This window comes from Puntigrus tetrazona, chromosome 2 (genome assembly GCF_018831695.1).
Source record: "Puntigrus tetrazona isolate hp1 chromosome 2, ASM1883169v1, whole genome shotgun sequence".
Classification (NCBI taxonomy): Eukaryota; Metazoa; Chordata; class Actinopteri; order Cypriniformes; family Cyprinidae; genus Puntigrus; species Puntigrus tetrazona.
This window is the reverse complement of record NC_056700.1, coordinates 24228438-24241461: the sequence shown is the minus strand read 5'-3', so window position 1 is coordinate 24241461 and position 13024 is coordinate 24228438. Positions and strand designations below refer to the sequence as shown.

The following is a 13024-nucleotide window of genomic DNA, read 5'->3' as shown; positions in this document are numbered from 1 at the left end:
TCTAGTTATTTAAATTCATGTAGAGATGTATTTATTTAGCTGCATTATAACCAAGACCAAAATTTACATCTAAACATGACAGGTAATTTTAGATGTGTAAAAAATTATAGTCACAATGTGGAAATCATTTTAAAATTGGGTTTTACTCAAGAGATAACTGTCTTCATATTCATGAGTAGCAAATATTATAATGCGACAAATGTGTTTTTTTGAGACAGACATATCGGAATGGTTTATTGGGCTATTTATTACTAACAATTACAACAAATGTTGCTGGTTGAGCCTTAATAAGGTTGATTCGGGAGGACACACAGAGTCCTTGAAATCACATTTTATCAGCATTGCGCCCTTGAGAAAAACACTATCAGCAACAAGTGCGTGTTAATGCTTTGGGTTAAAAAAATAAATAAATGCAAAGTAATGTTGCATGTTTAAAGTCATTAAAGTAATATATATATATATATATATATATATATATATATATAATATGTAGTATATGTAAGAGCCCCCAAAATGTTTAGAATATTAGAGCAATCTCTAACAAAATACTCATACAACACTTCACAATAAGTAGCTACGGTACATTTTAGATCCGATATTTGTCTTTTTTTACATATCAAAATCAGGTTGCTTTTGAATACAATCCACAAATCATTACCGACAAATGTACTGAAGGGATACAGGTAGGCTTACATTGTTATAAATTCTTTGGCGTCAAAGCTTAACTGTAAGCATTATTGCCAGGGACTAACAGACTGTCCTTTGCCAGCATTCAGTGAGGTCCTGAAGCCTGTCCTGCGTTTGTATCAGATAACTGACAGCATATCAGGAGGACAGACGTCAGAGAGATGGTTGCTTCAGGCTCTTCCACATGAAGAGAAACATAAGAGTAATGACGACCGATCTAATGAGCCTTTTGGCCTTCAGATGAGATTTAGATCGAATATATTAATACTGTTATTTCTCTAATTGCCATGTATGTAGTGGCAGACGTCACTGCAGCTGATATCCGTTGAATTTTATTATTATGGTCTTACCTTTGAGCAAAAAACAGCAGTTTTGATTGATTATGCAACAGAGATTAATAATAAACAGGAAGTAGACAACCTGAGTAAAAAATGCTGTATGTTCTTTTAAAATACTGATGCAAGAAGTAAAAAAAATAAAAATAAAATAGTGTTCTATAATCAAAAACAATGAGAACATTTATTTTATCTATAAAGAGTTTCCGTTAAGATGGGATTTCTAAAAGAAGACAAACCGTCGATTTTGTCAAGTATTTATTCAAAATTTAAAACAAACTTTCCTTTTACACAGTTCCCTGTCATGTTGCATAAATTTCTGACATACCGATATAATTTAGATGATTGATTTCAATGTTGATTTAATCCTTTGCCATCCCGTTTTATCATCAGATGTTACTCATTTGTCTGTCTATAGCTTAAATTGATTATATGAAGGTTTATTTGAGTATATTGTGTACCAGTGTTCAATACATTTTGCTTTGGAAATAACAGAATGTGTTGTAATAAAGCTTAGTAGCCAACACTTAATGTGCGTTACATACGGACCTGTTCTCCCCCATAGACCTATAGAAAAATATAAATAACGCAATCAAAAGACTAATAAATAACATAAACTATTAATTATTTAGTTCAACTAGTTATAAGAGGGGTTAATACTAGCCAAATAACTGGAACGCTGTGTGTTATTATGTTTACAGGGTAAACTGTGCCGGTAAAACTACAATACCCATGATGCACCGCGACCCCATTGGAATTGAGGAAAGACGCATCCAGGACATCGACTCATAACTCGCCACTCTCCTACACGTTTACTAGTTCACGCCAATTTTTGCTTCTCGACGGATCAGCTTGGCACACAATTCAAGCGTAGGCTTTCTTTTTCTACATTCAGACATCCGAATTTACTTATTTAACGAAAACCTCCCGTTAGAGAGGATTAGTCTTGAGTCGAAGTGGATTTTCACTGCTAGCCTTCAGCTACGAAAAAAACAACAAACCCTGAGCGCGATTTTTTATTTTTCTGACAAGCCAAACTCTGCGTATAAACACCCAAACAACCTTTTTACTTTCATGGACGACGAAAAAAACACTTATAATGCTTTATAGCTAAAAACACTTTTTTATTGAATCGAAAATAGTCTCTTTTTTTGAGGACATTGTCATTTCCTCGCTAAGCTAGCAACTCCAGACAAAGAAAGAAAAGCAGCTTACATCGCTTCATCACATCTTGTCAACTTTTCGCCCTTTTTTAGGAACAAGCCCCACTTTTTGAGTCTAGTTGGGTAGAAATAAAGCAGAAATGGCCCAGCAGAGCAGTGCTCAGGTCGCCAGCTCACAGAAAGCTTTAATGCTGGAGATGAAGTCTCTACAGGAGGAACCAGTGGAGGGTTTCAAGATCACTTTAGTGGATGAAGCTGATCTCTACAACTGGGAAGTGGCGATTTTTGGACCCCCAAACACTCACTACGAAGGGGGCTATTTCAAGGTAAGGACTGAAGTTGATTTGTAAGGGGTAAATGTGTGTTATTTTTAGGAACAGATGGCTATGGTCTATATTTAGAACTGGAACCAGCTCTAGATAGCTGCATCCCTTTATGTGCCTCAGTGTCTGTTTTCTATAGACGTATTTGGATATAATTAAGATTTTTGATTAATTTAAGGTCTGATTATGACCTGAAGCCTCGTGTTGTCCATCAGATGACGGTTTGATGAGATTGTGGGGTCTTTGTTGAGGATAATGGAGCTCATTTGTTTGGTTTCTTTGTTCCTCATTGACTCATTGTGATTCTGATGGATGGAGGGTGAGATGATTTGCATGACTTTGTACGAGGAATATTATAACTATTGCAATTATATGTGGTCATATTTAATCTAATCATGGTATTAATGCACTTAATCTTACCGTAACCTCATTACTCATTTAAATGATTATATTTGTACTCATTGTTGACTGATAAAAAAATAGTCCATTACTCCGTTTTCCGATCATTTCCAATTCTGCATCACTTTTCAAAATCATACTAGTGACCTTCAGTCAACTTAAGTGTTGTTGATTTGGTATTTGTTTTCGACGTCATGCTGCGATAATTATAAAAATAGAATATTCTCAACAAAGGATGGCTGTAAGGAGGTCTCACCCCATTCCACCAGAGAAGATAAACCTGTTCCTTTACACCAGTTCAAATGGTTTATAATTAATGACCTTAATAATGTCAGACGCTTTACTGAATCATTCATCTTCGTGTAAGTTCCTCTCTGGATCGTAAAGGAAGGCCCTGGACTATTGTGTAGTGATTTGAAGTAGGTCAATGACTTTTCTTGCCTTTGTTTACAGCGAGAGCACTCACACACACATTCAGGGTTTGGTAGATACGGTGGCGTCACTGTTCGCTGGTGTGTCAGGATGTGAGTTCGTGTTGAAACCTGATTAATGTCAGAACTGAATTCTCAAGCCCGGCAAAGCCTGAAGGCATGGTACTCATACTCGTAACTGCTCCCTGCTTGAGGATAAATCAGCGGAGAGTATATTTGCATGTCAGAGACTTGCTTCTTTGTTTGAAAGGGGAAATTATTCACACACTTTGTCTGCTCACAGGAACAACGATGTTAGAGCCCTCTTGAGCATTCGGCTGGCGCATTTTCAAGATCTTTTAGTCAGCTGAGAACCTGAAACCAGTTGTTTGTAACTTATCGGGAATAGCTGCGTGCGTTGTTTTGAAGGGTCAGTTCACCCAGATGCAAAATATTATGTAATTTAATTGTCACGTGTAACCTTTGCGACTGACATTATCTCTTGGAACACAAAAGGATGTTGGAAGTTGTTGGATGTTGGAATCTCTACAACAACAATAGAAGACATCTATAGGACGACTGTTCAAAAATCTACTCGATATATATATATATTTTTTTTTATTAAAGAAATTAATTGGTGAGAAGTGACAGTAATGACATTTAGGCTACGTTAAAAGATTACCATTTCAAATAATTCATATTCTTTTATACTTTGTATTCATGCTTTCAGCCTCAGAGAAGAAGAGGCTTCTTTCAAAAACATAAAAAAAAAAAATCTTGCTAATTCCAGACCTTTGAACTTTATTGCATGTGCTGTGTGTCAGGTCTTCAGAAACCATACAATGGCTTTTTGAGATGAATGAATGAAGAGAATGTTTTTGACACGCAATATTTCAGTGAAATGTTCATTTTTTTTTAGTTTGTTCCTCCCGCAGAAGCTGTCATACGGCTTTGGTGACCGTAGATCCATATGGGCTGTTTTTGTGGTTTGTTTGTGAGACTCCACGGCATCGATCACTATTTACTTTTTAATACATGGGTCAGAACAGCGTGAACATTTCAGGTTTTGAAGAACATTAGGCTAAGTAAATAATCCTGGTTAATATAGTAATTTAAATGAGTTTAGTTGATTGCACGTGTAATTATGTCCACTTCCTAGTAGCTGCCTAAAATATTTCAAGGGCAGTTTTGCCACGAGACTAATTAGGTCTTTATTGAATTGAGATGGAGGGCATATCTCTTGCGTAACGGCTGTTTAACCTAGTTGATTTTGTGCCAAAAAATGATTTGTCCCACTTCCTGGTTCTCCTGCTCGAAGTCCATTTGTGTGTTTTCTCTCAGATTTCCCCTCCTGTCCATCTGCACTGTTCTCTCGCAATGTGATGCGTCTCCAATCCTATTAAGAGCAGCTGTCCTGCGCTCACCCTGAGATAGAATCCTCCAAAGCTGCTGTATGTAAGAAATCTCTCTGCGCCGTACCGGCCGATGCCACCGTCATGTTGATTGTTTGGCCGTTGTTGAGCGTATGGCTAGCGCCAAAATGTTTATGAATCTGCGGAATAATTTTAACAAGGTGAAATGTGTTAAATGTACAGTTGTACAGTCTTAGGACGTTTTGTACATTTACAGTTGGCTTTAGGAAATTGGTGGCTCTTGTTAGAGAAAAATGGTGTGTAAAATAGAAATATATTAAAAAGGTTAAAACATTTACAGTACCATGAACGCTAAATCAGTTTTAAGATTTATACCCATTTGATGGAACTGTAATGGTGGTCAGACAAGTTTTGTTATTTAGATTTTATTTTTTCACAGTATATTTGGAGGTTAAAAACCTCCCGTTTTGATGTTATGTGTTTTTCATGGTTGTCCGTCTCTAAATAAATTGCCTTTGGAAAGCAGCTTGCATTTTTCACATCTCCCGATCCATCTCTCAGACAAACACTAGTACAATGTGAAGAAAGACCAGCGGGTGAGGGGGTTGAAATCGAACTTTGGTTCAGACCAAACAAAGAAACAAGCGTGAAAGCAGCCTTATTGGTGGCCCGAAAGCATAAACAATTTGGGTTTAATACTTAATGAGCTAACACTGATGGGTTGAAGTGCGTCTTGATAGTCCTGACCACTGTCTTGTCTTGTGTTTTGCAGGCTCGCATCAAGTTCCCGATCGATTACCCCTATTCCCCACCCACGTTCAGATTCCTCACCAAGATGTGGCACCCCAACATCTATGAGGTAAGAGGATTGTTTCAGCTCTCACGCCGTGTACTGCAGCACGCGGCTTGTCTGTTGTTGTTCTGGACTTCCTCATTTCCTTCTCAGTTAAGCCCCGTGTACCTGGCAAACACAAACCTTTGAATGTTGGCTAGACACTGAACCGATATGAAAAGCCACGGGTCGTATGAGCTCTTGATATGAATAAATATAAATAGCTGCACTGGGACAAATGGGAAAGTGAACTAAAACCATCTTTTACAGACAGGTGTGGTTCACCTGGAGTTCAGACCTGTTTGTGACCTAAAAAAAAAATCACATTAGGTCATGTTGTGCCGGTTTGAAATTAGATGCATAACAATGGCTGACGCCTGTTAACCCATCTGCGTTTTTCCATTCATTGAATGGAACACAGGGATTCTGGGTGGACTGTCCGCTGTCCAGAAAGGATTAAAACCAGCATAAAATGTTTTTTATAAATCATGGGTTAATGACATTTATGTTATTTAATAAAAACATAAATGCACTGATGTTGTGTTGTATTTTAATTAATATTGTTAAAAGTAGCATTGTATTTGGTATTATGTTTTCATAATTGTTGCAGATGTTTCTTTTAGTTAAAAATGGCAGGTGGGTTTGTAGTTAATATGTAAAAAATTACAATTGCCCTTCCTCTCTTAAGTTTCAATATTTAAAAAAATGCATATCATGGGTAATGTGCAGGGTGTTCTGAAGTGTAAGTCAGCTTTGTTTTATAAGATGCTAGGGCTGGGCAATATAGTGTCCTATGAAATCTGTTTTATCTGTTTAAAAATTCCAAATACCATTTTTTCAGGTTAAATTTTTTATTTTAATAGTTTTAAAGGTTTTAATAGTTAAATTACATTTAATTAATCACACTTACGTTTAACAAAAATTATATGTTTAGGGCCCTATGAAATATAAAATTTTATCACCATATTTTTTTTGTTACCAATTTATGTTTAAGCATGCCAAATTATTTGAATGCATAAAACAAAATTTATTCAATTTTGTCTTAAAGTAGTCTTATATAAGTAGTTTTTTTTTCCTCAGAAATTCTGTGTATTTGAATAATTTTTTTTCTCCAAATGTAGGCATAAAACATTCATTTAATTTCATCTTTTAATCACTGCACATTAAGCAAGCTTTATTTCTGCCAAAGGGGACTTCCTATTAAGATTAAAACATGGAAGAAATGTTGTGTGAAATTCTCAAACGTTGTATCTTGTGCATTAAATTGCAAAAAAGGATACGCTACTGTGAGGGTGTTTCTAACGCAGCGTCAAAGAGAGACAGTAGATGTGACATTCTTTTCTCTTCAGACTGCCGTTATCAGTTTTTCTATCAATATTAAATACCTTTTATGGTTCTGTGTATGTGATATGAGGCTTGCTTTACATAAATCTAACGGTAAAATACTCATGAAGTGACTCTCAGAGCAGTTCTGGAGATGTTGTTTGTGTGTTTATGTCCTCATTTGGTAAGACGGCAGACTCTGAAAACACAGCGCAACATGCAGGATTCATATATTTTTTTTTTATGAGTGGATTTCACGATTCCGTCTGCGTTTTCCCCATTGCGGAAATCATAGGGGCCTAGCAATATACTGCACGGTATATTCGTGAGCATCTCGTCAGTAAAGCCGTTCTTTGATTAGTGGTAAATTTCCATCAGCTGTTTTTAAACGGAGCAGCAGTTAATACACAGAGCCATGGATCACTGACAAGCTACTCAATATTGGGTTCAGTATAGCAAATTAATCACCTGCGATACTGAACTCTGTAATGTGTAGCTTGTCAGTGATCTACAGCTCTGTGCATTAACTGTCGCTCCATTATAAATGATTGATTTACCACTAATCAAAGAACATGCGCATGAATATATCGTGCAATATGTCGCCCAGCCCTACAATGTGCATTGTTTTTATTTAATTGTTTTGAGGCATCACCAGCATGTCATAAATGTGGCGTAACTATGTATCGATTATGGTTGCCATGCAGGGCAACATCTTTCCACATTAATATTGAACCGATTTGTACACAATGCTTTTTAGTTATAAAATATTAATGTTAGAGCTTGGTGATATATGGCATGTTATGGCTCTGTGTATTAACTGCAACTCTATTTGAAAACAGGCGATGGAGATTTACCGCCAATCTGGAAACAACTTTACTCACTAGATGACTATAGCATGCAATATATTATCTAGCCCTAATATTTATAGTATTATATGATTTAGTAATGTTTTAAAGGCTAATTCGTGTTATATTTGCAGTTTGTAGTATTTCAGATGATTGCCAAAGAGGATTTATTTAGTTTTTCATCTAATATATTACTGATACCTGACGTATCGATTTATGAATAATCTCCAAAGTTCTCCAAGTAACAGATAAAAAGGGCAGTAAAGAAGTAAGATATATCCGATTTAAGTTTGTAGTCAAACCACCTTCCCAACGCACCAATATGCTTCCTCGAAATGTGTATAAATGCATTTCATGCACAAGCCCATTTCAGAGTCCAGGCAAGTTTTTGGTTGCGCCGCAGAGACTGTCCTTCAGCTTTGACAGGCTGTTTTTCTCCTTATCTCTCTTTCACACGTCTCGTACTGGCTCGAGTACTCACAGCAGTGGTGTGGAGGCGAGGGGTTCACTCAGTTGCTTGTTTTGCCTCATGAAAATCCTGTGATTGATCGATTGAATCTCTTTGTGCTTTCACAGAACGGGGACGTGTGCATCTCCATTCTGCATCCTCCTGTAGATGATCCACAGAGCGGAGAGCTGCCCTCAGAGAGGTGGAACCCTACACAGAACGTCAGGTAAGAAGTAATGATTATCACCATATAGTCTTCTGATCACTTTCCACAGAGAGGGTTTGTTTTCAAATAGATTTCCCCTCAGGGATGCGCAGGCATCCTCTTTAGAAGGATTTCCCAATAACAGAATTATAGGAAGAGTGACTGGGCAGGTTTTGTGTTCATGAGTTTCCTGTTGCTTGCCTTTATGGAAAGGTATCTCAGTGGAGATCTGGGTATTTGTGCGTTTCCTCCCCCGAGTCTGATCTGTGTTCTAGTTAGTCTGCTATCGTGTTTCACTGGGCTTTGTGCTTCCGTGGAAGAGCTAGTGTCTTCCAGGAAGCTCATGTTAATCATTTGTGTTGTTGAAGAGCACCTGTCGCTGTGCACGGACAGAGATGGGCATAGCCTGACCCCAGAGTGAATGTTGCTTGTTTATGCTGGCAAAACCTACTGCGTAGGCACCAGTACTTTATGTTGAGTGTAAAACTCATTTTTTACAATAGATTCTCACATGCAGCGCATTAAGTTTTGAAGCGTAAATGTGCCCGTTCTTTTTTGTTGTTCTCTAAACATATCATTTTAGTTAAACTTAATAAATTGATGTGATAATGTGTGTTTAATCAAATTTAATTTAACTATTAAAACGATTAAAATTAAAAACGAAAGTCATGATTTTATTTTATTTTTTTTTATGAAGCTAACATTTCGCCGTAAACAGTTAAATCTACTTTTTGACTGTTTTATCCAAATGTTTTTTTATTTAAAGAATCACAATCAAATCGAACTGTATAGAAATACGATATGATTTGTGTTGAGTAGAACCAGCTATTTAATTTTTTGACCTATTTATAACTTGAAAAATTATATTGCATGATTATGAAGTAATTATATAGCACAGGTAACATATTGTTACAAATATATAATAATATTAATAATTGTTTTTTTATGGTATAGATGTTATTTATTATTCTAATTTGAAAATATATTTCTTATATATTCAAAATATATTTTTGTGCCGGTGTAGCTGTAAGCAGCAGATGAAGACTGATCCTCTTGTGTAAAATCTCCTGAAATCTTGACGAAAATGCCACACAAAGCAGCTTTGCGGCCGACGAGCTTTAAGGTGACGGCGTTATAACATGGAGTATCTGTTTGTGCGTTTCAGAACTATACTGTTGAGCGTCATCTCTCTCCTGAACGAACCCAACACGTTTTCTCCAGCCAACGTGGACGCCTCCGTCATGTACCGCAAATGGAGAGACAGTAAAGGAAAAGACCGGGAGTACGCAGAGATCATTAGGTAACACCAACAATACAGAACATATCTCTTCAGACACAGTTCAGCTGTGCTAAATGTTTGATTATATGTTTGATACTGGTTACATTTTAATGGCTCTTTCAAAAGGCCTGGTGAATAGCAACACTTCTAAAACCATTCTATTAAGATTTAGATTTATTTTCTGGATCATCGGTGCCCTCCTGTGGTTGTATGAGTCACTGAAACACGAGTGACTGTTTATCTCCTCTTGGCAGTCTATGTACGGCATGTTGCAATTCATGTTTTCAACCATCTGAGTTTGACTTGCATCAGATTTCATTCTTTCCCTCCTTCAGGACATCAGTTGTTTGTTTCTGAGCTTTGGCTTGTTAAAACCTCAGGGCAGACAGATGAGTCTCATGGAAGCTGCATGGCTAGTTTCAGCTGTATAAATCAGCATTTCGTTCGGCCAAAATCTGGTGCACGCCGTTGATTATTACAAACTGTAATATCAGTAAAAGTGAATTTACATGAATGTACTCGCTTTCAATTTTATCTTGAAGATTTGAAAGCACAATAAATATTCTGTGTGTCTTGCAGAAAGCAGGTTCTGGCCACTAAAGCCGAGGCAGAGCGGGACGGAGTGAAGGTTCCCACCACCCTGGCGGAGTACTGCGTTCGCACACGCGCCCCTGCACCGGACGAGGGCTCCGACCTGTTGTACGACGATTACTACGATGATGAGGACTTGGAGGATGAGGATGAGGATGGCGAGGACTGTTGCTATGACGAAGACGACTCAGGAAACGAGGAATCATGACGACATTCCCATTCGTCTTCATTCTCGTCTTCATCAGCATCACCCTGAAAGTGGAAAGGAAACGTCAAGGCATGCGCCCTGCATTTACACTCACTCAGATGGCCATTTTTGTTTCCTTAAAGGACTAAAATGAGAGATTAACTTTTTTTTTTGTTGTTGTTTTTTTCGCATTTGTTGTTTTCTTCCGTGTCATAATTGTGCTGGCCTTCAGGCTTTTCTCAAATCTGCTCTTTTATTATTTCTTTGCTTTGTGCTTTCAGATAGCTCTGTGAAAGTTACTTCAAAAAGGACAAAAAAAAAAATGAGCGTGACTGAATTAGGGAGCGATTCTTTGAATGAGGCTTTGTGCTGAATAATGCTGATTATGTCACTGATCTTTTTAAATAATTTCTTAGAGATGATCACTTTGATCGCCCTTGCTCACTTTTTTTTTGGCGTTCAAGCACATCTGAGCAGCCCAGCAATAAAAAATAATGAGTTTGGGGGGCAAGCTTTGAGTTTTTGGTTTTAATTCCGCCTTCATTTGAGTAATAATTATGTTAAAGGGGTAGTTAATCCAAAAGAAAATTACAGTTCTGTCATTTACTCACTCTCATGTCATTACAAACCCGTATAACTGACTTTATTTGAGACATGAAAGTCAGTTGTCACTAAAACCGTTTGGTTACCAACATTCTTTATAACTAAACAAATGAGGGTGAGTAAATCTCAGAATTTATTATTTTTTTTTTTTTAAGAAACCCTAAGCAAAAAATTAAAGGATGATAAATTGATATTAAATGTAAACATTGCAAAAAATGCTGAGGCTTACATTCTATGATGTGCTTAAAAATCTGCATTATTTAACTTATAATGTCACTTTAAATTATTGAAATGTATTACCTTGTTCCGAGATATATGAGCTCATCAGAAAATCAATATAGTCAGGCTTAATCTGGTAGGCTGGTGAGTGGACGTTGTCTTTTCTGTTAAGCTGAGTTTATTTTAATATTTTTAAGCAATGCTGATATTCCTGTGTTGTCCTCCTAAGTGAATCTTATTTAATCTGTCATGGTTTGTTTTTTTTCATCACTGAAGCATTTGTTGTTTTATTTGGGATGTAGGGTGACTTCTGGACTATTGAATCATTTTTTTTTGCGCCGTTTCTTTTGCATTATGGCTCCATGAATTGACAGCACGTCCTACGTTGTGATATCACGATGGAAAGTTTCCTTTTCCGCTGCCTGGAGGCTGGCGAGTGCTGGTGTCCGTCTCTGATTTGAATTTGATCTCCTGCCGACTGACTCTCAGGATCAGGTAATCTGGAATGAGAAAAAAAAAAACCTACCAACAACAAAAAGTACTTTTTTCAAACCTGCAAGCTATCCATTTTTTCCATATTGTTTTGAGGACAATTTACAACCGTATCCCAAGAGGCTGAGAGGCACATAAGGAGCTAATTTGTCATTTTATTGACCTGTATGTATTTTTACGGTTTGTTGGCCTATTTAAAACTGAATAAAGATCTTTATTAGAATATTTCTCTCTTTTCCTCCTTTTTCAACAAATTAACCTGGGAATGTTTTTTTTTATATATATATACTACTAACAATTAAATTAAAAATGTATTTTTTTTGTCCACAAATATACTAAGTGATAACTTACACATTAAAAAAATCCTTACAATCAAACTAAAGGAAGCAAATGTAGTTGGTTTTACAATATTTACTTTACTTAAAATGGACAAGAAAGAAGAATTTAATTTGAAGTTCTTTTTTTTTCTTTTTTTTTCACAGACTTGGCAAATCTCAGTACAGTGAAAGATCTAGAAATCTCTAGAGGACACATTTAAACTTACTGGGTTATTTTTTTTCTTAAAGCAAAGTCTCCTTTTGCTCACTAATTAATCTCTTTACTGTCAGGAAATCAGTTGAGTGATTAACAAGATCTCGCTTGGTGTTTATCTGTCCTGTTGGACGTGTCATTTTTAGGGTAAGCGCACGCGAGAGAGTTTGATTTGAGTGCTGAATATGACATTGGTTCGCAGATAAGATGTTTGGCACAGCTGAAGTGTTCAAGGTCTCCAGGCATTCCAAAGTGCAGTTGGCCTGACTCTGTTGCCATGACAACCCTCCGACTGGCATTCAGGGTTTGCCTGGAAACACTGTGCTTAAGGCTTGTTCAGACTATCTGAGCTCGCTACGCGATGAACACGCAGAGATGAGGGCCGCCGGTGAGATGCAGAGCGAAGGTTCCCTCTAATCTGCCGGAGACAACTGCTGATTTTAAAAAGATTTTTTTGTTGAACACAAAAGCAGATATTTTGAAGATTGTTGGTAACCAAACCCTTGACCAAAAAGGTCAACCTTTTTTTGTGATGTAGAGTTTTGTTTTTTGTATGTATACAGTCACCTATAAACTTTTTCCTAATCAGCTACTGAAATCAAGTCCTAAAGTGGGAAAAGCATCCTACTTTTTGGAGACCAGAGAGTGGATGAAATTCCACCATTCCAAACATTTTCTCCAGGTTTCACAGACGAGGCTTAAGCTAGTCACAGACTAAAATGCACGTTTGAGCTGTCTCAACTGAAAAAATATCTTGCCCTGACGTATCTAAAGATATG

The 13024-nt window shown here is 36.9% G+C and overlaps 1 protein-coding gene across 1 annotated transcript; it reads left to right on the top strand.

Moving 5' to 3' along the window:
- The first annotated feature begins 1738 nt into the window (after positions 1–1738).
- Positions 1739–11939, top strand: cdc34b (cell division cycle 34 homolog (S. cerevisiae) b). The gene is made up of 6 exons (XM_043257890.1): positions 1739–1892; positions 2279–2511; positions 5463–5549; positions 8267–8364; positions 9509–9643; positions 10202–11939. Exons 2-6 carry the CDS (start codon positions 2326–2328, stop codon positions 10419–10421), a joined length of 726 nt encoding a protein of 241 aa, XP_043113825.1. The 5' UTR covers positions 1739–1892; positions 2279–2325; the 3' UTR covers positions 10422–11939.
- Positions 11940–13024: the final 1085 nt, after the last annotated feature.